This window comes from Pelophylax lessonae, assembly GCF_965119305.1.
Source record: "Pelophylax lessonae genome assembly, chromosome: 3".
Lineage (NCBI taxonomy): Eukaryota > Metazoa > Chordata > Amphibia > Anura > Ranidae > Pelophylax > Pelophylax lessonae.
In genome coordinates this window covers 406,185,207-406,213,134 of record NC_138770.1, presented here as the reverse complement: position 1 = coordinate 406,213,134, position 27,928 = coordinate 406,185,207, and the positions used below count along the sequence as shown (strand labels likewise).

The window sequence follows — 27,928 nt, the reverse complement described above, 5'->3', positions numbered from 1 at the left end:
CTCCCTCGTGTGCCAATCAGCAAGCACCAGTACTGTCAAATAAAGTGAGTCGCAAGCTCCACCATAGTAACAAAGAGGTAAGGGTTAATGCTGCCAAATTGTGATATATGCAATGTGTTTTGATATCGTCTAATATCCCTTTAAGAAAAATGTGAGTAGTTCAAAGGTTAAACGGCAGTGTTCTAGTAATAAAATCAATTATGTGAAAACTTCTAAATAACCAAGGTTTGTGAGGAAATGGGGTAATGGAGGCAGCAAATTTATAGGTCCCCAGCGCGGAATTAAAAAGTCTACATAAGCTCTACCATACCTAAACACTACCGATGGCTAAACAGAGCAACAAGGGGGCAAAAGTAAAATTCTGGAATTCTTTGCTGGTGGTAAGGAGAGATTAAGGTAAACCTGTTGCTTTGCCCTGTTGGGTGGTTTTGTGTCATCGCTATCTACCAAAAATTGCAGTTTGCATCTTGGGTGGACTGGAAGAAGATAATGGATCTAAATGTTTATGAAGTTACAGATATAAGCGGAACTGGAGCTTGAGGAGCCTCAACAGGGGTTTGTTCTAAATCAATAGGAATCATTTTTCCATCTCCTAGATCTTCATCTGCCCATGCATGAAGAAGACTGTAATGGCAATAATCCTGATTGACTACTTTAAGAAGATCAAGTCCAGAAATAGCTCTCCAATCCAATCGTGATGGGATACGAATTTCAGAGACCTTTTTACTCCCAGGTGAAAAGCCAAAAAACTTTTTGATATTTTCCAGAGCATAAATCTTTGAATGCTGGTCTACTGCTTGCTCAAATAAAGCCTGCTCGTTATTAATGTAGCTGGTCCAATACCTCAGATGAAGGTAGGTGAGAGGCGAACAACACCTGCCTATACACAGGACTGTGAAGAATACGAGCGCTACAATTGCCACCAAAAGCCATCCACTAACCTGAAAGATACAATAATAGAGAATGAGTAAATTATAAAATGTTTTCATGCAGCAGAGAAAAAACATGATAAAAAATCCTTAAAATAATGGTTTTTAAATATAACCTTTGCACAAACAGTTTAGAGTAAATGTACAAACTTGGAGAGTAATTCCACTTCTGTTGAGAAAAAATGCAATTCCCCTCTGGGTGATCAATGTACATTGCAATTTTACACAAACTTTGTTGCAGATTCCTACCCATCTCTGCTCTGAAGAAATAAAGTTTGTTCCACAATGTTTTTGATGCTGATTCTGAATGGGAATGACTAATTAATTTTAATCAGATGGTGCACATTCTATGTTCTGATGAGAAAAGTTCCAGGGTCTGCATCCCTTTAGAATTGACTAACCATTAGGGAGTATCTCACAAAAATTTATTTCTGTTGCAGAGGATGCCTGAAACCTGACTTGAATCTTTGTGCAGAGTTCTTCACACAAGCAGGAAGTTACATTTTTTTCATCATCTCTGTACAGAACTTCTCCAGGTTGCCATATGGCATTGGATTTTAAGAAATTTACAGTGCTGAGGTTTGAAAACGAAATCTTGATTTTTCTATTAACATTAAAGGTCTATTCACACCATATGTGGTAGGACTGTGCTGGGCGGCTATTCCAGGGCAGTCCCTCTCCAAGACAAGGCAAAGCCTTGTCTCCTATGTGCCTCGTTCATAGCACTGCATTCTCTGTGGAAAATTACCTTGCAATGTTCACCTGTCCATACCCTTTGATCACTGTATGTTAACATGAGGAATAGTCAGGAAAATTGGATTTTTGTCTTACTGTAAAATCCTTTTCTCTGATGTTCATTGACGGACACGGCTCCAGAATCTTCTTGACCATTGGGTTATGCTGCCCCCTACAGGAGTAGGACACTAGGCAGGAAAAAGCTTTACCACGCCTATGGGGCAGTCCCAGGGGGTATACTCCCACTTCCTGCTTTAGGCATTCAGTTTTTTTTTCTGCCTAGTCAGGAGTAAGGACCTAGTTTCTTGCTGGGATCTCTGGTCCTAGCCCACCTGTTCCCTTACACCCCTGAACCAGGTGGGCTGTATTCAGGGGTGTAAGTGAAAGGTCTTAAAGGACAAATTGCACCAAAAGGCACAGTGGTCCTTTAATCCTTGCCTATGCTAGAACAAACAAGATGAAAAGGCCATAGGTCAAGCCTCAGATTTCTTTGGAAGCTGTTTTTTTAAATGACCTACATATAGTCTATGTATTATATATACACAAGCCAAGCTGCAGCTGGCACTTATAAAAAGACAATGTCTTTTTAAACACAGTAAAAATATTTTAAGCAACAAACAGCATGGATTCATGAAAGACAGAAGTTGACAAACAAACCGGATTTCTTTTTATGAGGAGGTAAGTAAAACCTTGGACAGAGGGGTGGCTGTGGACGTAGTATACTTGGATTTTGCAAAAGTGTTTGACACATTTCCCCACTCACGACTAATGTGTAAGGTAAAGTCTACTGGCTTAGAAAGATCAGTTTGTAAATTGATAGAAAATTTGCTAAAAGATAGAATTCAGAGAGTAGTGGTTAATGATTCTTACTCTGAATGGTCTAAGGTTATCATTGGTGTACCCCAAGGTTCAGTGTTGGGACCCTTAATTTTTAATATCTTTATACATGATATAGGGTCTGGGATTAAAAGTAGCATTTCAGTCTTTGCAGATGACACCAAGCTATGCAGTGGAATAACTTCCATACAGGATGGCTCCAACTTACAAGCTGACCTCAATGCACTGTTTCATTGGGCAACTATGTGGCAAATCAGGTTTAATGTTGATAAATGTAAAGTTATGCACTTGGGGCCTAAGAATATGCATGCATCATACATACTAGGGGGAGTAGAACTGGGGGAATCCATAGCGGAAAAGGATCTGGGTGTTCTGGTAGATCCTAAGTGTAATAATAGCATGCAATGCCAAGCTGCGGTTTCCAAAGCAAGCAAAGTCCATTCTTGTATTAACAGAGGCATGGACTCCAGAGAGAGAGATATAATTTTACCCCTGTACAAATCATTAGTAAGACCTCATCTGGAATACGCAGTTCAGTTTTGGGCACCAGTTCTTAAAAAGGATATCAGGGAACTGGAGAACGTGCAGCGAAGGGCAACCAAACTGATAAGAGGCATGGAGGACCTCAGCTATGAGAAAAGATTGGAGGAACTGAATTTATTCTTTCTTGAGAAGAGGAAATTAAGGGAGGATATGATCAACATTTATAAATACATAAGGGGTCCATATAGTGAACTTGGTGTTGAGTTATTCACTTTAAGGTCAACACAGAGGACAAGGGGGCACTCTTTACGTCTAGAGGAAAACAGATTTTGTCTCCAAATACGGAAAGGTTTCTTCACTTTAAGAGCTGTGAAATTGTGGAATAGACTCCCTCCAGAGGTGGTTCTGGGCAGCTTACTAGATTGCTTTAAAAAAGGCCTGGATTCTTTCCTGGGTGTACATAATATAAATAGGTACTAATATTTATAGGTAAAGTTGATCCAGGGAATATCCGATTGCCTCTCGGGGGATCAGGAAAGAATTTTTTTCCCCTGCTGTAGCAAATTGGATAATGCTTTGCTGGGTTTTTTTTTTTTTTTGCCTTCCTCTGGATCAACTGTGGGTAAAGGATTGTGTATATGGGATTGTATGGTTGGGTTTTCATTACTGTTTTTTTTTTTTTTAATTGGTTGAGCCAGATGAACTTGTGTCTTTTTTCAACCTGACTAACTATGTAACAGTAGTTGAAAAGTCAACATTAATGCAGCAAGCTCAAATCAACAACTCGATTTCCTTTGATTTTTACCAAAATTATTATGTACATTTTTTATGCTTTATCCTGCGGTCATGCAATGCACAGCCTCCTTTATCTCGTTCCGCATAGTGGTGCCCATTGTGTGACATGACATGACACACACAGCAGAGAGGTACAGTGTGTTCCCCATCTGTGTGGATACATTCTAGAAGGCAGATGCATGCTCATACAGGCTGCAGCTGTCACAGCAGGGCTAGACAGGGGATGTATACACTGACTACTGGAGATACAAGCTTGCCTTGCATTAGCACGGAGTTCTTGTATATTCTAGCAACGATCCCAGGAATGTAAACTGACCACACCAGCATGGATCTGCCTTTATGCTTGACATGGTCAGTTTGATAGGGGAACCAAGGAAAACTGGCAGGATCACCAGGTATTTTACAATAACAGATTAAGTAAAAACTTTAGAAACTATATTTGTTAAGTGCTATAAAAAAAAAAAATCCAACACATTCGTAATCTTCAATTCTGGGATAACATTCACTTCAATGCAAAAATACAAACACCAACCAATGCAATATAAAATGGAAAGAATAGTCACCAGTCCTGAATGGGATGAGACATAAGCAGTTCAAAATAGTAGATCTGCTATGAGAACACTCAAATTCAATCTTACCAAAACTGAGCTCATAATATTCCCTCTCGCCAGGGCTCCCTCCAGGGCCGGCCTTAGGTGTTCAGGCGCCCTGTGCGAGCTAATCCTGTGGCGCCCCCCGCGGCATTTTCTTGCACCTTTTTTGACTTTTCTTTTTTATGATCACTAATAACTTAGCCCCCCTTACATCAGAGACCCCCCACACAAAGTCCCCCTTAATTTAGAGCCCCCACACAGAGCCCCCCTCACATCAGAGACCCCCCACACAGAGCCCCCTTTCATCAGAGACCCCCCACACAAAGCCCCCCTTACATCAGAGACCCCCCCTTTCATCAGAGACCCCCCACACAAAGCCCCCTTACATCAGAGACCCCCCCACACATCAGAGACCCCCCACACAAAGCCCCCCTAACATCAGAGATCCCCCCACACATCAGAGACCCCCCCCACACAAAGCCCCCCTCACATAAGAGACCCCCCACACAAAACCCTCCTCACATCAGAGACCCCACACACAGAGCCCCCTTTCATCAGAGACCCCCCACACAAAGCCCCCCTTACATCAGAGACCCCCCCACACATCAGAGACCCCCCACACAAATCCCCCCTCACATCAGAGACCCCCCACAAAATCCCCCCTCACATCAGAGACCACCCAAACAAAGCCCCCCTCACATCAGAGACCCCCCACACAAATCCCCCCTCACATCAGAGACCCCCCACACAAAGCCCCCCTCACATCAGAGACCCCCCACACATCAGAGACCCCCCACACAAAGCCCCCCCTTACATCAGAGAGCCCCCTTACATCACAGAACCCCACACAAAGCCCCCTTACATCAGAGCCCCCCCCCCCCACATCAGAGAGCCCCCCCTTATCAGAGACCCCCCACACAAAGCCCTCCTCACATCAGAGACCCCCCCACACATCAGAGACCCCCCACACAAAGTCCCCCTTAATTTAGAGCCCCCCTCACATCAGAGACCCCACACACAGAGCCCCCTTTCATCAGAGACCCCCCACACAAAGCCCCCCTTACATCAGAGACCCCCCTTTCATCAGAGACCCCCCACACAAAGCCCCCTTACATCAGAGACCCCCCCCCACACATCAGAGACCCCCACACAAAGCCCCCCCCTTACATCAGAGAGCCCCCTTACATCACAGAACCCCACACAAAGCCCCCTTACATCAGAGCCCCCCCCACATCAGAGAGCCCCCTTACATCACAGACCCCCCACAAAAAGCCCACTTACATCAGAGCCCCCCCCCCACAAAAATCCCCCTTACATCAGAGCCCCCCCACATCAGAGAGCCCCCCTTATTAGAGAGCCCCCTTACATCACAGACCCCCCACAAAAAGCCCCCTTACATCAGAGCCCCCCCCACAAAAAGCCCCCTTACATCAGAGCCCCCCTTATTAGAGAGCCCCCTTACATCACAGACCCCCCACAAAAAGCCCCCTTACATCAGAGCCCCCCCCCACACAAAAAGCCCCCTTACATCAGATCCCCCCCCACATCAGAGACAGTCCCCCCACATCAGAGACCCCCCCTTACGTTTTTTTAAGGAGACCTCACTTACTTCACGATGTCTGCTCTGCAGCTTTTTTTTTTTTCTTTAAACTTCCCGCCCACACATCCCCGGGGAGTGTGGGCGGGGTAGGAGGAGGAGGAGAAGGGCGGGCGAGGAGGAGCTGACGATCCCTGCAGGGAGGAGGAATGTCACCGTGGTGGATCGGAGGCTGAGCTGTGTGTGATACACAGCTCGCCTCAGACTGTCAGCACAGCACTGCAGTAGGTGAGGTGACCGAGGCACAGCGGGAGGTAAGCGGCGGCCGCGGCCTGTGTTAACCCTGTCCAGGCCGCGGTCGCCGCTTACCTCCCGCTGTGCCTGATCTTCTGCGAGCTGTGATGGCCGCACGGCGCCCTTGTTGCCCATGGCGCCCTGTGCGGCCACACGGCTCGCACACCCCTGGCTCCCTCCCTCACTTCTCAATCAAGATCAATATTATAATGGTGCTAGGTGTAATCCTGGACTCTGACCTGTCCTTTCAGCCGCAAGTCCAATCACTGGTCAAATATTGTAGACTTCACCTCCGTAACATCTCCAAAATACGCCCCTTTTTACCCGATGAAACCACTAAGCAACTCATTCATTCCCTTGTTTTTACTCGCATTGGCTATTGCAACTCCCTTCTCATAGACCTGCCGCAGGCTGTCTTGCCTTCAGTCCATCGTGTATGCTGCTGCCAGACTCATCCACATTACCAACAACTCAGTGTCTCCCACCCCTCTCTGCCAATCCCTCTACTGGTTTCTGATTGCCCAAACCAATACAACACCAACCAATAACCAATAACAAACAACATACAAAGCCTTTTATAACTCTGCCCTTAGCTACATCACCAGTTTTGTCTCAATATATCACCCAAACTGTCCTCTCTACTCCTCCCAAGACCTCCTGCTCTCTAGCTCCCTTGTCTCCTCTTCCCATGCTTGTCTTCAGGACTTCTCCAGAGCCTCTCCCATCCTCTGGGACTCTCTATCTCAATCTGTCCAGCTATCTCCTAATTTGTTCACTTTCCTTAAAAACTCATCTCCTCAGAGAAGTCTTTCTTGCCTTCAGCTAGAAACTGAATTTTTTATTTCTACCATCAGTTCCCTCGCAGTTATTACCTTTTGTTCCACTTGTCCCTCCTTATTAAATTGTAAGCTCTCATGAGCAGGGCCCTCCAACCCCTCTTGTATTGAATTGTACTGCTGCAGTACTGTCTCCCTTTACATTGTAAAAAAACTGTTCAAGCTATTGTTACTATATAAATCCTGTATAATAAGAAAAATAATGAAGTATTAAAACAGACAGGCACTGACGCAAATCAGCCAGTGGACAAAATCCCATTCCACCAGAGATCTAAAGGGGACCTGTGCCCAAACTATGCGCACTGGTTTCAGTGCGCATAGCAGATTTTTGGATTTTTTTCAGAATAGGCTAGTGTTTTGCTAAAATACTTTTCAGCTTCCTAAAACAATTGTAATTTGTGCTGAATATGCAACTACAAAATGTGAGCTTTTATCTCTCCTTTGTTTATGTGATAAACCTAATGGTATTTCATCACTGGAGTTTAGTCTTATCTTACCTTCAGTTCTATATATTGTTTAATGCCCTCTGTGGAAGCAATATATGAATGTCCTATGCACGACAATCAAGATATGTAATAATTGTGGCTTTCCATCTAGCTATTAGTAAGGTCTTCTGAAGATTTAAACACTGAGTTCTATTTGACCTTCCTACTTTTAGGGGCCATCCTCTGGTGAGATACTGTCTTAAAGGTGATGGTACTGATGTGATTTTACACTTTAGGGCGGATTTGGAGTTCATTTTCAATTAATGGTGGATTCTCAAGCATGTTATACACTGCTTTGACACACTGACAAATGGACTATGAATTTTATGTATTTTACAGATTTTCTTTCTCTGTGTGTTTTTGTAAGTTTTTAGTGAGTCATCATATTATACCACTTCCTTTTTTGTTTTTGTATGTAGTTGGCTCTGCTTTGCTGTAGTCACATAGGGCCAGATATTTCAAAGTCTCAACATAAAGAACTGTTGTCACTACTACACAGTCTTCAGACAGTTTAACCACTTGCCGCCAAATCACGTACCAGTACGTCATGGAAGTTTGAGTGGTTATACCAGGGCCATGGCTGGAGCTGTCCTGTAAATTTAAAGTGATTTAAACCCACCAATTTAACTGTTCCTAAAACCATTGCATTCAAAGCATCCTGTTAATTATAACTGTTACAGTCACTAGTGTGCTTATGTTAGCGCTAAATGGAATTGTCAAGCCATCAAATGTAAATCACATGTGCAGCATCATGGCAACTGTAGATCAAACAGAGGCTAAGATGACAACTTCCTTGGCTGTAAAGGACAGGAGTGGTTAATTCTGCGTTATATCTGATAGGTGGCTTTGAGAAAATACCTTTGTTTCAGTACAATGGGTCCCCCAAATTTCAAGGAAAAGTATGAAACTGATTTCATGCTCAATTTGAAACAGTTTGCTTCTATGCAGTAATAGATATAAACTGAGGGCTGTATGTCATACTACAAACTTGGTTGTCCAGTATCTTCATTTTTTTTGTTGCCACACAAAATCAATTAGTCATGTCTTTGTAATGGAAGTTAACCACCTATGATTAAAAATGACCCTGAAGATCACATGCGTTTGAAACCACATTAAAAGGCACAGTATCAATGACAGACATTAGTCTCATACTGCTGTGATTCTCAGGACGTCATGCCTACAAGCAGCTTCAGAATGTCCTAATAAGCAGCTGGATAGGTAAGAAAGTCCTGCCTAATTGCTACTCTTTCTTGCAAGATAAGCTGGTTTCAGGCCAGTCTTCAGCAGTTGAGATGCTTCACCCTCTGCATATTCTAAAAAAGGGATACGTGTGTGACCCAACAAAACATTCCTCTGGGTTAGACATGTGCAATTTGTTTCAGTTCAAATGTAAATTCGGACACATTTTGATGTATCCGAATCTCCAAATGAAATAGTAACAAATTTTGAGATTCATTTAACCACTTCTGGACAGAAAGGATTTGCCCCCTTAATTACCAGGCTATTTTCTGCGATTCGGCACTGTGTTACTTTAACAGACAATTGCGCGGTCATGCGACACTGTACCCAAATAAAATTGATGTCCTTTTTTCCCACAAATAGAGCTTTCTTTTAATGGTATTTGATCACCTCTGTGATTTTTATTTTTTGCGCTATAAACAAAAAAATAGTGACAATTCTGAGAAAAATTTCTATATAACATTTAAAAAAAAAAAAATGTAAAAATCAAAATTTTTTAACATTTTAGGCCAATTTGTTTTCTGCTACATATTTTTGGTAAAAATAAAAAAGTCGCAATAAGCGTAATTTGATTGGTTTGCGCCAAAGTTATGGCGTCTACTAACTACAGGAAAGCTTTATGTAATTTTTATTGTTTTTTTTACTAGTAATGGCGGCGATCTGCGATTTTTACTCAATGACTGCGACATTGAGGTGGACAGATCTGACCCCTAACTGACATTATTGACACTTTTGGGGGGACCAGTGACATTACTACAGTAATCAGTGCTAAAAATATGCACTGTTACTGTAATAATTACACTGGCAGTGAAGGGGTTAAAGCGGTTGTAAACCTAAAATAAAAAAAAATTTAAAAACCTGCAAGACAAAGGCATAATGAGCATCACATACTAGCTCATTATGAATTACTTACCTTAGAACAAACCCCCGACACGGACCCCTGGACACCACTGCGGGCGCTGACATGATCCCTCGGCGGCTCCGGCACTGTGATTGGCCAGAGCCGCGATGACGTCAGGGAGGCGCATGCGTGCGGGAGTCATTTTCCGGCAAGCTCCCGGCAAGGGAAGCTGAAGGTCCGCCGGACCTTCAGAGCGCATGCGCCGCTCGCGTGAGTGGCTGCATGCACTGCAAATATCTCCCAAACCGTGCAGGTTTAGGAGATATTAATTGTACCTACAGGTAAGCCTTATTATAGGCTTACCTGTAATTAAAAGTGAAAAAAAGTGGTATACTACCGCTTTAACACTGTGGGTGATCAAGGGGTTAAATGTGAGCCTAGGGGAGTGATTCTAACTGTATGGGGGCGGGGCTTGTGAAATGATCACAGAGACCTGTGATCCTACATAGAAAGATCACAGGCACTCTGTGATCATTCCACGGAGAAGAACAGTCAGCTGTGGGGAGCTGCAGCGAGGAGCGATCGCGGACGTCAGGCGACAATCCAAGCCGCCTGCCACGTGCATCAGAATCCTCACTGCCGAGTGGGGGCGGGAGCGCGCCACCACCGGCGCGCGCTCGCCTCCTAGCTGCAGGCGCGCAACCGACGTATACCTACGTCGGTTCGCGCAGGAGGGGCTGCCTGCTGCAGTATAACTGCGGCGGGAGGTCCTTTAGTGGTTAATTATGTTTCATTTATTAGTTTTCTAACAAATTCCAAATTTTCGGACCAAAAAAATTCTGTGAAGAATGGCTGGTTATTAAGCAGGGGGCCAAGAAGTCGTCCGCCACATCCTTAAAAACCGATGACTCATCAGCTGTCAGTGGGCTTCCCCGCTGAGAACCTAAATGAAAACAAAAAAATGGCGGCAATAGAAAAGTCATAAACAAATGGCATGGTGCCACCCTCAAAATCCATACCAGACCCTTATCCGAGCATGCGGGCTGAGCCCGGCAGGCCAGAAAAGGTGGAGCCTCCTCACAACCCCCGGGTTGTGGTTGTGGGGGCCCCCAGATACCACCCCCCCCCTCCCCATGTGAATGAGTATGGTACCCCTACCTATTCATCAAAAAAGTGTAAAAATTGAAGACAACAAAAGTTTTTGACAAAAAACTTGCTCGCTTGCCCCCCCCCCATTCCTGTTTTTTCTATGTTAGTGTGGGGCTCCCCTTAGAATCCATACCACCCCCAAAGGGCCTGGTATGAATTGGGAGTAGGGACCCCAATTAGTTTTTGTTCTGACTCTTCTATTGCCAGCATTCTTTTGTTTACATTCAGCTGTCAGTGGGGAAGCCCACTGACAGTTGAAGTGTCATTGATTGTTAAGAACATGGCGGCCGGCTTCCCGGCACACCCCTTAACCACTTCAATACAGGGCACTTTCACCCCCTTCCTGCCCAGGCCAATTTTCAGCTTTTAGCGCTGTTGCATTTAATTTTTCCAATAAATAGAGCTTTCTTTTGGTGGTATTTGATCACCGCAAGGTTTTTTCTTTTTTGCTAAACAAATAAAAAAAACTGAAAAGTTTGAAAAAAAAAAAAAAACAAAGTTTTTTTGTTTGTTATAAAATTTAGTAAATAAATACGTTTTTTCCTGCACTGATGAGGCCGCACTGCCAGGCACTGATGGGGTGGCACTGATATGCAGCACTGATGGGCACTGATAGGCGGCACTGATATGCAGCACTGATGGGCACTCATAGGCAGAATTGATGGGCACTGGTGGGCGGCACTGATGGATGGCAATGATGGGAACTGGTGAGTGGCACTGATAGATGGCAATGATGGGCAGCACTGATGAGGAGGGCACTGACAGGCTCCCTGAGCACTGATTGGCATCCCTGGTGGCCATGGGTGGGCAATTCCTGGAGGCCATGGGTGGGCAATCCCTGGTGGCCATGGGTGGGCAATCCCTGGTGGCCATGGGTTGGCAATCCCTGGTGGCTCTAGTGGCATCCCCCAAGGGTCTGCACTGGTAATCAATGCACTGATTACCAGCAAAGACCCCACCCCGTCAGGGGAGCCGCCGATCGGCTCTCCTCAGGCACGAACTGAGGAAAGCCGATCAACGGCACTTCCTATTTACTATGTGACCAGCTGTGATTGGATAAAGCTGGTGACATGATAAAGAGCCTATGTCAAATGGCTCTTTACCAGGATCAGAGATGCGGTGTGTCAGAGTAACACACCGCACCACCGATCTGCAGGGGCGCTCAGAGTGGCCTATCCTGCTGGACGTCATATGGCGCCCAGTCAGGATAGAGTAACCACTTTGCGGCCGTCATTTTACTATATGATGGGTGGAAAGTGGTTAACAACCAGCTATTATTCACACAACATCAGAATTGGTTGATAGATTTTTCAACAGATCCGAAATCGACCGGTTTTCGAAAATCTGGAAATTTTATAAATTTGGAAAATTAGAAAATGAATAAACAAAATAAACTTAAAAATGTTTTTAACAAAACATATTGAAACTAAACGAATTCTGAATCAACTAATCAACAAAACAAAGTTAGTAACATAATGAATCTATCCGAAACGAAACACATTTTTCCTTTCTGCAAATGTCTACTCTGGGTCTAACTAATCTAATATACACTAATAGTTTGACTTCTCAGATATAGGAGCTAAATCTCACCCATCTGCCACCCCTTGTCAAAAAAGATCACTTCAGTGGCCAATAATGGCATCACAGATGCCATTACTAGCGACTGAGGTGACTTTAACTTCAGGAATGCAGCTTGCTTTAAGGTTAGAGAAGTCAAGGCCTAACGTGATTCTGTATTAGGGAAAAAATAAACCTGTAGGCACGTATCTGCAGCAGCTTCCCAAACAATCCTGTCACCTGTTACAATCCTGCCAATTCTGGGAGGCAAAGGCTCAGTGAAAAAGCTCAGTAAAGCGTGAAAGCCCCTTACTGCCTTCTGAGCATTCCTACTGCCCAGTAAGGCTGCTTTTTATAGCGATGGGCTGTGACAGACGAAGACCCTGTGACTGTGAAAATGGAGGAGAATATGACATTGGATTTGCATTGAAGGTTAATGCAAGGTTCCAAACTATTGTTTCTGAGCGAAGAAAGCTGTGTTTTTGGTTTTCTCCTGGATTCTATAGTTCGGGATTGGAACCTTCAATCCTTCGTCTGGTTTTTACCAGGTGCCTACAGCCTGTCTGAGTACACAGGTGTGGGGGGTTATTAAATACTCAAGCCTTAGGCCCCTTTCACACAGGGGAGTCCGTCGGCAGACTCAGTTTTTCTTAGCGGGGGATCGATCTACCGATCCCCCGCTGAGCAGGCGGATGGAAGCTCTGTCTCCACGTTGTGTGCGGAGACAGAGCTGTCAGATTCCCGCTGTTCTCTATGGGGGAATTGGATGAGAATGGACCATCTGTCTGTTCTCATCCGATCCGCTGGACGGATAGAAAATAGGGTTTTCCCTCAGTCCAGATTTGACGGATCGGATGTCAGCGGACATGTCTCCGCTGACATCCGATGCCCCTTAGAGATGCATGGGGCTGGAAGCTCTGAGCTATCCTAAGGCCCCTTTCTTACAGGCGGACCGTTCAGATCCGCCTGTCCGTTTTTTTGGCGGATCTGAACGGTCCGCCTGTAAGAAAGGGGCCTTAGGATAGCTCAGAGCTTCCAGCTTGGAGACAGAAGGTCTCACCCAGGGCTCAGAGGTGCCCCAGACAAGAGACAGGAGGTCTCACCCAAGGGTCAGGGGTGCCCCAGCCAGCAGGTCTCAATAAAAGAGTCAGGTGGGTTGCTATCAGGGTATTAGGAGAACCCCCTACCAAGAGGCCAGGATTAGGCCATGCAACAGGCTCTTAAAAGTAACTACATACACTAGAAAATGTTAGAGAATCATACACTTTTTATTTATCACTGAGAACATTTGTATGCTTATAGGTCCATCCAAACTGTAGCAGGCATCTGCTACAATAACTTGCATATCATTACTGTTGTACACCATGAAAAGGCGGCGCCTGATAGAGTGTACAGTGCTCCCACTCTCCTCTACATAGGCATATTTGTCAACATGCATGTTCTTACAATAATCTTTTGTTAAATAGAACTTTCATGGCCTAGGCTTACCCCAACTCTGGTTATATTATATTACCTGCAGACTCACTCAAATTGCACAGTGGAATATACATAGTCCTACAATACCTTGGATTTCATTTGAAAATATCTCCATATCTCCACACTATCTTCCTTGCCTCCTCTGGTCAAATGGTAATACAATACAGTCTATTTCAACTCGCAATGCTATTATATCTCATTCTCCAAGACTTTGGAACAAATGTAAAAAATAACTCACTTTAGTGTCCAATCTCTCTCCTAGCGTATCTTTTCTGGGAGACCTTAGACTTAAATCAGCTTATTTTTCCCCGGATAATTTTCAATGGTGGATAAAGAATAAATTAACTAAGCTATCGCACTTCCTGAAAGAAGCCCGTGGTGTATGTGCCCCTGGGGTGGCAGCCCAGGGGTGCCTTAATTCTCACGGTGGGGAAGCTCGCCTCGACTTTTTTGGCACCTTGGTTACTGCACCATACACACTTTTTTCACACCTGCCTCTTGGGACGGGCCCTTTGGCTGGGACCAGAGGATTTTTTTTATTCCTGGCCAGAAGGCCTGCCATGGTTTTTACACTATGGCACTAAAGCACTTTCTCCACTTCCCTTTCCCCACCTTTTTGTTTGTGTGTCGTTTTCTTTGTAGTGTGTCACTTCACAATCTCTCTTTTCTCCACATGATTAGTAGGGTGTGGGTCCTCGGGCCTACCTTGAATGTCTTGGGAGGGGGTGGATATGGCCTTCTGGCTTAGTTCGCCCTCTCTCATGGGGTCTCCCTTCGGGGGAGCCCCACCTAGTACTTAGGGGGGGCTGTTTCGGCAGTCCTGCTGGAGAACAGGGTTTGCCTGGTTTCGGCCGGGCAGACCAAAGTGAGTACCTCAGTCCCTGTCAGGAGTCTTGCGCCCCGGGGGATCAAGGTCAGGGTCTGTCCTCTTCGTATGTGGACTTTTTCGCACACCCTGTGCACTTTTTGTGTTCTCACGTTTGCGTGTGTGCACTTTTTTATGCACCTGGTGTTAGTTCGAGTGTGTTCACACACCACGGGCTTTAGAAATTTAAAAAAAAATCTGACTTTTTTAATGGTGATACTTTTATCTATTTTAATACATAAAACAAGAGATAAAAGTACCTTCAAATTCGATCCTTCTATGAAACCCACTATCCCAAACCTTCAAAATCGTCACTAACCATTTACGAACATATACGTTTTACAGCGAAGTTCCGGCCCCAAAATCGACATAGTCCACTTGCTTCTAGGTCACCTGAAAAGGAAATGTATAATTACGATTTTTTTTTTTACTTACCTTGTAATTGCAGAAAAATATACTCACCTTTCTTCCACTTCCTCCCTCGGCGGCCACGGCCCCAGCCGTCACTTTCTGCTTTGCAATGATTCCTGGGAGTCGAACGTCATCGCTCCCAGGAATCAATGCGCCTGCACCGGCCCCGACGTCAGTTCTGGTGCAGGCGCGTCATACCTTGCTAAACAGCTTCTGGGCATGCCCAGAAGCTGTGCAGGGATGACGCTGCAGCCCCGGAAGTGACGGCGGGGCCGGCGCAGTGCATCCTGGGACCGAAGGGGACGAAAGAGGATGCAGAAGAGGATCGCGCTGGCTTCAGCTGCCCACACCTGAGATGGCAGCGCTGGAGAAGAAATTTTCAAGGTAAGTATTTCTTCTAAAAGGTAAGTGCAAACCGGGACAGATCAGAGGCTATCCATTGTGGAATGTACTAGCCCTGACTGTCCCGAGGGATTTTCGTTGAAATTTTTTTTTGGTGGCCGGAACTCCGCTTTAAGTACCCAAGAGGGAAAGGTCTTATATCAACTATGCGTAATGATTTTAACACCTCTACCCTTACCATATTACCATATATGCTCAAATGGGAATTTAAAATGACCACACAGTTGACTAATACAGAATGGGTCTATTATGTGGGTCAACCTATGCAAATGTACTAAATCACTGACAATTAGAGAGACAGCGGTGAAACTTTTCACTAGATAGTACTACACACCCTCTCATCTAAATGTAATCTACCCAGAAATCTCTCCAAACTGTTTTAAGAGTTGTCCAAATCCAGGGACATTACTTAATTTGTTATCTCCTACATGGAAGGAAGTTTTTTCCCTTATCAATATTCTTGCAAGTAAAAACATTGTTTTTACCCACCTTAAGTGGGGTACACAGCTAGTAGAAAATCTGCCGTAAATTCCCATCTGAGGTAAAATCGTACGATTTTCGGCTAGTGTGTACACAACTTTCAGCAGCCGATGCCGACATTTTCAATGAAAAAAAAGGAGGGAAAAACACCAAAATTTTCATCGCCCGTCCCCAGAACGACCAATTTTCGTTTAATGTGTACGCGGTACGTCCGCGAAAAATCGGATACGAAAGATCACGCATGATCGGAAATTGCTGACGACCCGGAAGTTTATCATAAAAAAACAACAGAAATAGATAATTCGTAACTATACTCATTGCACTGTGAACTGAGCACATATTCTTGCTCTCTCTATCTCCATCTATCCACACATTTAAGGGCCATACACACTATAAGATTTTCTGAAGACTTTTCCCTTCAGATTTACCTTTTCTATGTAGTGCAAGGGCCTGTCAGATTGCATACAAATTGAAAGTGTTTAGGTTTGACCTCATATTATATGGTTTTGGTAAATCTAAAGGAAAACGTCTTCAGAAAATCTTATAGTGTGTATGGCCCATTAGTGTATAGGTGATATGTAAAGTCTATACACCAATGTTGATATGTCAGAATAAAAGGCGTGGCCTCTGGGTCACACGTATACGTACTTACATCACACTCTACGAACAAACATCCCCAAAAAAAAGAAAATCGGACGAGAAATTTTGTGAACATTATGCACTGTCAACTGAAAACGGTTATGAACGCTGAGCAAGAGAGAGAAAAATCAGAGGATATTTTGTCCGATTTTCGTCAAGTGTGCACGAACCTGTTTGCTTTTTCAAAGTGTTCCATATATACACCCACCTCTGCTACAATTATTCCACATGATATGCGTCGCGACACACTGGACTATCGCATACCATTGGAAATCTAGAGTTGTACCCTTTTCACAAGTATTAGCAAGAATAGAAAATATCAAGATCATGAAGAATATTTTCCATGCAATCAATAATACCAAGAAAGCATTCGATTTTAAATAGAATCCTTGGTTTATTTTCAAGACATCAATTAATGCATAGATTTCAAACATATACCTTCATATGACTGTACCCTATTGTTTTTGGTTTTTAGAAATGTTTTCTTTTTTTCCATTATTTTATTTAGTTTTTTTATTCTATTGTTGTTTTCCTTCTATAACAATAGTTATTTGAAGTGACACTTTGTTATATGTCACATAAAATAACCATCTGTTTATAAGAACACACATTTACAGTGTATCCATAACTGACAACTTCTCAGATGTATGCTCCATTATTGTTGCTTCAAATATTTGTAAGAAGGCCTTTGTTTTCAATAAAAAAGTTTGTATGCAAAAAAAAACTTTTAGTGCTGGACTCTAAAATGTCTGCAAGTACATTAAAGTGGACCTTGGAAAGTCTCCTGGCCCTAAGAAAGTGACATTACTAGGCTTTCTTCCAGGATCTTGGGAAAGCTGAAAATTCCAAAACTCATGACAATTGACTCTTGCATACTCCTGGGGCACCTTTAATGAGATTCGGGAACCCCATTTTCCCAGAAGGCCAGGGGACATCAGAATACAATGTCCTGGCAGAGGGGGATTCCTCTGGGCAGGGCAGCAGACTGAACGTGTGGGACGGATGTCATGTCAGGCTGTGTTCTTCTACCTCCTACCACCACTGTGAGTCCCGACTCTGCCTTCCACACTGTCAGTGTCTTCTGCATTCCACCCAGTTCAATCCCTACAATAACATTTACCCTGGCCTGCCCAATATCGCAATATATATAGTTGAAAAAAAAATATTGCAATTTACTTTTTTTCCAATATCGTGCAGCCCTAGTTCTTCCTATGTTTTATTTTTCCTTTCACCAAAAGTTTTTAAAGTGTGTGTGTGCTAAAATGTTCTACAGAGCCAAAGATTAAGGTTGGAACTAATTTAACTTATATTTTAACTCACCATCATTAGTCTACCTACAGGACCTACAATGTGATGCGTGACATAACAGGAAGACTCAATATCTAAAAGGTGATATATTTAGTGATGTAATAGTGGGGTGTGCTTCAGCTGTCGGTGTTTACATTTGCTGCGAATGAAGAAAATATGAGTCCTGTTTAAGACAGTTAACAGAACACCAATTTGCAACTACATTCTTTTTCTAGGTCCATAAATGTCTTTAAAGCAGATCTACACAGCATTTGAGCACTAAAAACACTATTTAACTAATTTTTAATATTCAAAGCAAGCTCCCCCCTCCATCCATGTCTCCCTGCTTTATTTTGTTGAGAAATCACTTTGAAAAACACCCTCATAGCATTTCTGGCCATGGCCACCTTGAGTAAAAGCAAATGGTTCATGTAGCATTTACTTCCTGGAATCCATCTGCCGTTAGCTCAAGCATGCATGCAGGAGAGTGTGCTTAGCTGAGAAAACCCCTCCTCCTTCTCTCCCCTTCTAAAGACTAATGGGATGTATGACATCATTTGCCTGGGCAAGAAACCAGGAAGTAACTAAAGAAATGTAAAAAGAAAAATAACAACAGCTCCTGAAAAACTCAAACGTGTCTCTGACCGCTCCTGACCGTTCTTTAACCAGTTTGGTAGCCTCACTGGCCCATAATGAGGCTTGGCAGGTGAAAGGTGACTGAGCCCATCTCAACTCTTACAGATACAGTTGAGATCAACACATACTTCAAGACCTAAAGATTGTTTCTTCAAGCAATTTTTGCTGAAGGTAGACTGTATTTTTACATCTTTTCATCAGATGCTTAGTTTGAATTGTCCAGACTTGTGACAGGAACAGATTAGGACTGTTCTAGTATAGTGCCATTTATGAGTAACATTTAGGCAAAAAACGGAATAAGGCGAAATGATCTGCACATTATTAAAGTGTAAAAAAATAGTAGTTTTCCATTTACTCGTTCCAGTGGTGTCACCCTTTCCATTTTCTTTTCTCCAATATACCTTCCAATTTCCATACTTCCTGTACTAGGGTAACACTCCCTGAGTAGCCACCCATGCAGAAGGGAGGGAGATAGGCACCCATGTTTACTGTGCAGGTGCACAAACTAAAGGTCCCTGAGAGGAGAGAGGAGCAAAAGGGGATAGCAGGGCTCAGGATCGAGGCCGCACGATGCCCCAATAGGAAGCAGCTTTAGGGAGAAGAAGATCAGGGCTGGTCTGTGCAAAACCACCGCACAGCATGGGTAAGTATGATATGTTTATCATTTAAAAAAAAAAAAAGGCTTTACAATCAGTTTAACCACTCCCCGCAAACCAACGTACCTGTACATCGGCTTGCAGAAGTGGTTGTACCGGGATGATGCCTGCAGCTGCAAGCATCAACCCGGTACCCATTTTTAGAGCTGGCAGTTGGCTTTCAGGAAATAACAGCCAATGCGGCTCAGCATCCGCTTGGCAGTTATCCCAGCGAGCGGGAGGGGATGTCCCCCTCCCCCCTCCTGCGGCTCTGCCCGGGTCTCCCGTCCCACTGGGGACCCGAGCAACCAGCCAGCACATCCGCCGGCTGGTTGGAGTCCCAAACAAAGCTGGGTTCAGCTTTGACCAGGTCTCCGATGTAGTAACCTGGAAGCGACGTCACATCACTTCCGACTTACTCGGCTGCTAACAGCGCCGATTTTAAAAGTGACAGTATTCAAAAATGCAGATTTCGGCATTTTGAATACTTTGAAGTGCAGTGGAGGGGTCTGAGGTCTTTTAGACCCCCGATCCCTTCATAAAGAGTAGCTATCACTGCCTATTACTGTCACAAGGGATGTTTACATTCCGTGTGACAGCAATAAAAGTGATCAGATTCATTTTTATTTAACAAAAAAAAAAAACAGTGCTAAAAATAAAAAATGTAATTAATAGGAAAAAATAAATAAAAAATTTTAAAGCGCCCCCCGTCCCCGTGAGCTTGCACACAAAAGAAAGAAAACGCATACCCAAGTCACGCCCGCAAATGAAAACAGTGTTCCAACCACACATGTGAGGTATCGCCACGATCGCCAGAGCGAGAGACCTCCTCTGTAACTCTAAACCTCTGAACTGATAACCATTAAAAATGTTTAAAGCGTCGCCTATGGAGATTTTTAAGCACCGTAATTTGTTGCCATTCCACGAGTGAGCGCAATTTTAAATGGTAACATGTTAGATATCTATTTACTTGGCGTGACATCTTTCACAATATACAAAAAAATTGGGCTAACTTTACTGTTTAGTTTTGTAGATGCAGTGAAGTGTATTTTTTCCCAGAAAACAATTGCATTTAAAAGGCCGCTGCACAAATACTGCGTGACAAGAGTCGTTGCTAAAAAAAATATATATATGTTTGGGGGTTCTATGTAATTTTCTAGCAAAAAATACTGATTTTTAACTTGTAAAACAACATGTGTCAGAAATAGGCTTGGTCCTTAAGCGGTTAAGATAAAAAACCTTCTGTGTTCTGCTCCCCTGCAGCCCTCCCGTAAATACTTACCTGAGCCCAATCTCGATCCAGCGCTGTGCCCAGGAGCAGCAACTCTCTCCTCTTTCTCCTCACTGGACATGGAGGCAGCAGCAGGAGCCATTGGCATCACTTTAATAAAAAATATCTTTAATTTCAATAATTTGGCAAACATCCCAGATATGGTTAAATACAAACAAGACGTCACATGACCTATAAACCTGAAAAACAACTACTAGTGACATGAACAGACATACTGTACATGCAGCGTGCATTAGTCACTCTTCTTACTGCTTAACCCAGCGTCCCCTGAACAATGTTTACTGCCTCAAAGTAACAACCATATATTGGACCTATATGTCAATAAAATTTAACATGCAAGTTCAAAAGTGTATTTTAAAAGCTGTAAACCTTCCTAAACCACTGTTCTTGGTTTTCTAAGCTTTTTGCGATTTATGAGAGCCCTACCTAATACAACAGATCTCTGTCATGTAGAGACTTGTTCTTATTACTAGGGAATTTTATGAACTCCAAAATGAAAAGCTAAATTCATTCAAAACTTTAAGATTGCCACTACTCATGTCAACTGCTGTAAAGGCAGAATGGTATTTACCTTAATGCTTTCTCTGCATAAGGTAAAACATCTTCTGTGCAAGAGGATCCCCCAGCCCCCCTTATACTTACCTGAGCCAATTCTTCATCCAGTACTGTGCCTGATAGCAGCGGCTCGCACCAGCAATAAAATCTCCATTTTTATTGACACTAAACTCTGTTATGTTCATTATCATGGTCCTACTGTATATAGGAAAGTAGCTACCCTCTCTTGTTTGCTCTTGATATAGACTAGGGACCATGAACTCTGGGAAATGTAGTGTACATGACCACATTAATGTGCGCTGTTCACCCCAAACAGAGGTGAGGGGGAAAAAAAAGAAAGGTGCTGGAGCATACAGAAGATGTAACAGGAACCAGAAAAACACAGTAAGGCCTCTTTCACAAAGGAGCGGACTGTATTGCGATCCGCCCCGGCACCTTTTTTTTTTTTTTACGGACACGGATGACATTTGTGTAATCCGGTCCATATGTCCGCATATCATCCCATCCGCTTGCGGATGATATACGGACATAATGTAAGTCTATGGGATTGCGGATGTCAGCGGGTGACACCGCTGACATCCGATTTTGTGTCCTTTCCGTTTTTTAAACGGAAGAAAAATAGGGTTCTGTTCCGTTCCAAAAAACGGAACAGAACTGAAAGGACACAAATCCGATGTCAGCGGATGGTATTCCGCAATCCCATTGACATGCATTATGTCCGTATATCACCCGCAAACGGATGGGGTGCTATACGGACATACGGAACGCCTGTGTGAAAGAGGCCTAAGAAACAATTTCCTTAAAAGTGGTTTACAGAGCCATTAAGTAGTGGATATGTATAGTTTTATTTTTGGAGAAGAAGGATATTGTTTGGTCACTATAATATAGCTTCCAATACTGCCCCTCTTTGCCATGAAGCGTAAGAGCTTGTTCATACCAGCCTGCAAACTAAACAAGTTGTGTAGGGGCGGTGCTTAGTGCATTCACAGCACACACTCTGTGGATTAGGTGGATTAAACCTTGTTCTTGTTCTTTTTCAGGACAAATTGGGCTTTCATTTGGTGGTAAATGCTTATGGATAGCTCCTGATTTTTTTTATTATCAGAAAAAAACTGGCCCAAAATAGTAAAAAATAAAAACATTTGATTTAAATTTAGCTGTATAGTTCTTGTTACTAACATAACCTACCACCAAAGAACAACCCAAAATAAATGATTCTGCTCCTGACGATCGCAGTGATACCACATATGTGTATGGTATTTGTCGTTTGTAGCTGTAGTACAGCCCAGAAACAATAGTGTGCATTTTTCTTTATTTTAGTACTACTGTACCTAAAACACTGAGTCCCGGTTCACATTTGTGCGATGCGGGAAGGCTGCGAATATGCAGCGTGTTCCAGCATTGCATCCGCACCCCTGGCAGTTCACACTGCCATATGCAATACGCAGGGGGTGTCAATTAAAAGTTAACGACACCCCCAGTTGAGATCGCATATCGCAGTGCGATCTGCAAGTTCGCACAGAATCGCATCGCACTAGTCATTAGTGTGAACCACCATGCAATCCGATTCTGCTGCAGATTAAAAAAAGGGTCATGTACGTGTTTAGTGGGATTGCGGTGTGAATTCAGCCATACAAACTGTATGGCTGAAATTTGCACCGCACACAGATTGCATGTAATTTAGGAGCAGTGATCGCACAAATGTGAGCCGGCACTGACACTGAGTTTAACAAAATTCTGCCCAAGAGATAGAGAGATAGGGGTGGGCTTCACAGTGACCGATCGCTATGGTAGCCAATCAGAGGCTACCACAGCAATTAGGTGACCCGAAAACAGGAGTTCCTGGTCCCGGTCATTAGTACAGGGTTCGGGGTTCTCAGTGAGATCCCCGTCCCTCAGCATAAAGGGAGATACACATATATGCGGCCCCATGGAAAAAATCCCAGTGCAGTGGGGCTGAATATATTTGTTACATCGGCATCAAGGGGTTAGAGCAGCTCAATGGAGATAGTGTGAATGAGCCCTAGCTCTTCTTGCTGCAGCAAAGAGTCTCACCAAATATTCAAAAATTATTGGGCAGAGTTGGGAATTTAGGTAGAAAGAATTACAATAGTGACAAAAGGCAGGTGGGTGACCTCTGTTCAAAATTTCAAGTTGACAGTTTTTTTTAAAGCGGAGTTCCACCCAAAAGTGGAACTTCCACTCATCTGCTTCCTCCCCCTCTCTGGTGCCACATTTGGCACCTTTCAGGGGGGAGGGTACCTGTTTTTGACAGGTACCCTTCCCCACTTCCAGGAGATAGTGCCGCGGCGCCGTTCCTTGAAGTTCCGTCCCCTTTCTCCTTCCCCCGCCACCCAGCCAATAAGAATGCGCACCACGATGCACAGTAGGGCCACTGGCTTCATTGCTGGTTTCCCTTACAGTGAATGGTGGCAGCAGCACCCGATCCAAAAATCGGCTGGGGTTCTGACATCGCAGGCTCCCTGGAAAGGTAAGTGTCTATATCAGGGATCCTCAAACTACGGCCCTCTAGCTGTTGCGGAACCACACATCCCATGAGGCATTGTAAAACTCTGACATTCACAGACATGACTAGGCATGATGGGAATTGTAGTTCCCAAACCATAGTTTGAAGACCCCTGGTCTATATATTAAAAGTCTGCAGCTAGCTACAGCCCTGGTGCTCCTTGAGGTTTCTTCAGGGGTGCCTTGGCAAAATGCCTACAAATTGTATACAGGCAGTGAGTGGATGAAGCCTGCCTTTTAGTTACACAAAGTCATGGGTTCTCATTGTACACCATTACGACCTTCTAGCTGCCTTCTAGCTGCCGGCCTTATAACGACCAATGACATCATCAATTGATAAGGAGGATGCCCCTCTCTATTAGCTCTGGGGTCACATTAGCTGAGTGATGGAGAAAAACTGTGGAAGAGAAACATTGCAATAAAAATACTGTACTATTTGCACCTCTAATATTGGGTGTCCTTCGTGTGTGAATGTTGCTGCATGGTGTACAACTAATAGAATAGTTTTATCATCATGTTAAAATGGGGTGCCTCAAGACTGTCCATAGGTTTAAGTGCCGGTTCACACTGATGCGGCTGCAGCGATCGCATGTAATGTTGACGCGCACTGCTCCTTCATTACATGCGATCAGCTGTGCGGTGCGAGTTCAGCCATACACTTTGTATGGCTAAATTCGCACCGCACCCGCAGCAAACACGCACAGGACCCTTTTTTGCAGCCGCATCAGGATCGGATCGCACAGCGGTTCACACTTGTGCGATCCGATCCTGTGCGAACTGTAAGATCGCACTGCGATATGCGATCAAACTGGGGGTGTCGTTAAGAAAACATTGACACCCCCAGCGTATCGCATATGGCAGTGTGAACTGCCAGGGGTGCGTTTGCGATGCGGGAACAGGCTGCGAATTCGCAGCCTTCCCGCATCGCATAAGTGTGAACCGGGGCTAAAGGATGCCTCAAGACTGTCTAAAATTATAGACAATCTGGAGGCACCCTCCAAAATTATGAAGGGTGTCTTGACTGAAAAAAGGTTGAGAAACACTGAGCTATGGTATTTGTAGCTGCTGACTTTTCTTCTTCTTTTTTCCACAGCTGGAACACCGCTTTAAGACACTAGAAAGTGTGGTTTTGCTTGCATGGCAATGTCATTTGGTTATCTGTTTGGCTGAGCAATGTCTTGTGTAACTTCTGCATTCTAGAACCAGACATTTCTTCATCAGAACCTCTAGCTGTCATAATCATTTCCAACTCACATGCCATGATTGCTAGCTGTTTCTCCCTAAAGCCAGCTTTAGATTATACAAATTTCTTCCACTATGGGTTGCAGGAAGAAAAAAAATCACTCAATTCACCCATGAACACAGTCAGAGTTGATGGGGGAATCCTTCCCATGGAGCCATTGTGTTCTACCTGTGGGGGACACAGAAGTCGTACCTGCCAGGAGAACACAGTGGTTATTGCCAGCAGTTAAAGCCATTTCCAGAAATCCCATGGAAAAATTCCTGCATGCTGGCTGTACCCAAGTCGATTGATGGAACATGGTTCGAAGCTCGGCCAGTCCCTGCTGAATCAACTGAGATTTGGTCCATTTATGGACGGCTTTATAAATACTTGTATTAGCATGACTTATCTGCACAATAATACATATAATACACAACTTAGCAGGGCACTAATGGGGCACAATGACACCAATGATGAGGCATAATTCCTCCCACAAACACCAACAATGGGGCACAGTTCCTCCCAATGACACCAAGGATGGGGCACAAGCCCTCCCAATGACACCAATAATGGGGAACAATTCCTCCCAATGACACCAAGGATGAGGTGCAATTCCTCCCAATGACACCAAGGATGAGGTGCAATTCCTCCCAATGACACCAACGATGGGGCACAATGACACCAAAAATGGGGCACAATTGCTCCTAATGACACAGACGATTGGGGCACAATTCCTCCCACTGACTCCAACGATGGGGCACAATGACACCAAAAATGGGGCACAATTGCTCCTAATGACACAGACGATAGGGGCACCATTCCTCCCCCTGACACCAACAATGGGGCACAATGACACCAAGGATGAGGTGCAATTCCTCCCACAAACACCAACAATGGGGCACAGTTCCTCCCAATGACACCAATAATGGGGCACAGTTCCTCCCAATGACACCAAGGATGGGGCACAATTCCTCCCACTGACACCAACGATGGGGCACAAGCCCTCCCAATGACACCAATAATGGGGAACAATTCCTCCCAATGACACCAACGATGGGGCATAATGACACCAATGATGAGGCATAATTCCTACCACAAACACCAACAATGGGGCACAGTTCCTCCCAATGACACCAAGAATGGGGCACTATTCTTTCCAATGACACCAATAATGGGGCACAATTCCTCCCAATGATACCAATAATGGGGTACAATTCCTCCCAATGACACCAAGGATGGGGCACAATTCTTCCCAATGACACCAAGGATGGGGCACAATTCTTTCCAATGACACCAATAATGGGGCACAATTCCTCCCAATGACACCAATAATGGGGCACAATTCCTCCCAATGACACCAACGATGGGGCATAATGACACCAATGATGAGGCATAATTCCTACCACAAACACCAACAATGGGGCACAGTTCCTCCCAATGACACAAAGGATGGGGCACTATTCTTTCCAATGACACCAATAATGGGGCACAATTCCTCCCAATGACACCAATAATGGGGCACAATTCCTCCCAATGACACCAAGGATGGGGCACAATTCTTCCCAATGACACCAAGGATGGGGCACAATTCTTTCCAATGACACCAATAATGGGGCACAATTCCTCCCAATGACACCAATAATGGGGCACAATTCCTCCCAATGACACCAAGGATGGGGCACAATTCTTCCCAATGACACCAAGGATGGGGCACAATTCCTCCCAATGACACCAAGGATGGGGCACAATTCCTCCCAATGACACCAATAATGGGGCACAATTCCTCCCAATGACACCAATAATGGGGCACAATTCCTCACAATGACACCAATAATGGGGCACAATTCCTCCCAATGACACCAAGGATGGGGCACAATTCCTCCCAATGACACCAAGGATGAGGCATAATGACACCGAAAAATGGGGCACAATTGCTCCTAATGACACCAACAATTTGGGGCACAATTCCTCCCAATGACACCAAGGATGGGGCACAATTCCTCCCACTGACACCAACGATGGGGCACAATGACACCAAAAATGGGGCACAATTGCTCCTAATGACACAGACAATAGGGGCACAATTCCTCCCAATGACACCAATGATGGGGCACAATGACACCAAGGATGAGGTGCAATTCATTCCACAAACACCAACAATAGGGCACAGTTCCTCCCAATTACACCAATAATGGGGCACAGTTCCTCCCAATGACACCAAGGATGGGGCACAATTCCTCCCACTGACACCAACAATGGGGCACAATTGCTCCTAATGACACCAAGGATGGGGCACAATTCTTCCCAATGACACCAATAATGGGGCACAATTCCTCCCAATGACACCAAGGATGGGGCACAATTCTTCCCAATGACACCAAAGATGGGGCACAATTCTTCCCAATGACACCAATAATGGGGCACAATTCCTCCCAATGACACCAAGGATGGGGCACAATTCCTCCCACTGACACCGCAGATGGAGTATTGCTTTTCCTGACTGTGACTGTGGGATATTTTCTACCCCCCATTAAAATGTAAAGGAGAGTAGATTGTCCCTTCGCCTGCAGAGCCTTCCCCTGGATGGATGAAGAGATGTATGATGAGGGGTATAATACCTGAGACTGGTACTTGAGCTCCAGCACTATCTCCTCCCGGACTCTGGTGAAGTTGCTGAGCACTAGTTGCGGACACGGGAACTGAGCCAGAATCCTCCTCCTCTCCTCCACACTCATGGCTCTGAGGATGTCGTACCTCTGTACATTGGCATACTCGCTGGCCGCACACACATAATAGGCGCCATTCAGTAGGGTCACCGCCAGCCACGTGACTGGAGCCACCAGAGACCTGCCTAGGATGTCCCCCAGCACTAGGCACAGGAGCTTGTACTTTATGAGGAGACTCTGGCGGCTCATCTCCTGGATGGACACGTCGTACGTCGTCCCCATGAACAGTCTCCATGTATTGTCATTGAATACAACGCCCACAATGAACAGGAGCAGAGCGGGCACCCCCAGGAAAGCCAGTCCATACCTCAGGTTATCAGTGGGGCTACACGGGCAGCTGAAGGCGAAGAAGGAGAAGAGCTGCTGGCCGCCCACTGTCAGCAATGCTACTACGGCATTGAAGATGATGGACTCCTTACTTTTCAGGAAAGAAATGAGTGAAGCTAGAGTCATGTTTCCTCCCTTCC

The 27,928-nt window shown here is 44.5% G+C and overlaps 1 protein-coding gene across 1 annotated transcript; it reads right to left on the bottom strand.

Moving 5' to 3' along the window:
- Window positions 1–151: 151 nt before the first annotated feature.
- On the bottom strand, window positions 152–27,928 carry CALHM4 (calcium homeostasis modulator family member 4). The gene is made up of 2 exons (XM_082251981.1): window positions 27,354–27,928; window positions 152–941 (listed from the first exon to the last, which is right to left on the bottom strand). Exons 1-2 carry the CDS (start codon window positions 27,912–27,914, stop codon window positions 504–506), a joined length of 999 nt encoding a protein of 332 aa, XP_082108107.1. The 5' UTR covers window positions 27,915–27,928; the 3' UTR covers window positions 152–503.

Bases quoted from the DNA above. Each gene is read 5' to 3' on its own strand.
- CALHM4 (XM_082251981.1), bottom strand. From the start codon at position 27,914: ATGACTCTAGCTTCACTCATTTCTTTCCTGAAAAGTAAGGAGTCCATC. The intron at 942-27,353 runs GTATTATACCCC...TGTATCTTTCAG, and splicing joins AGCTCAAGTACCAGTCTCAG to GTTAGTGGATGGCTTTTGGT.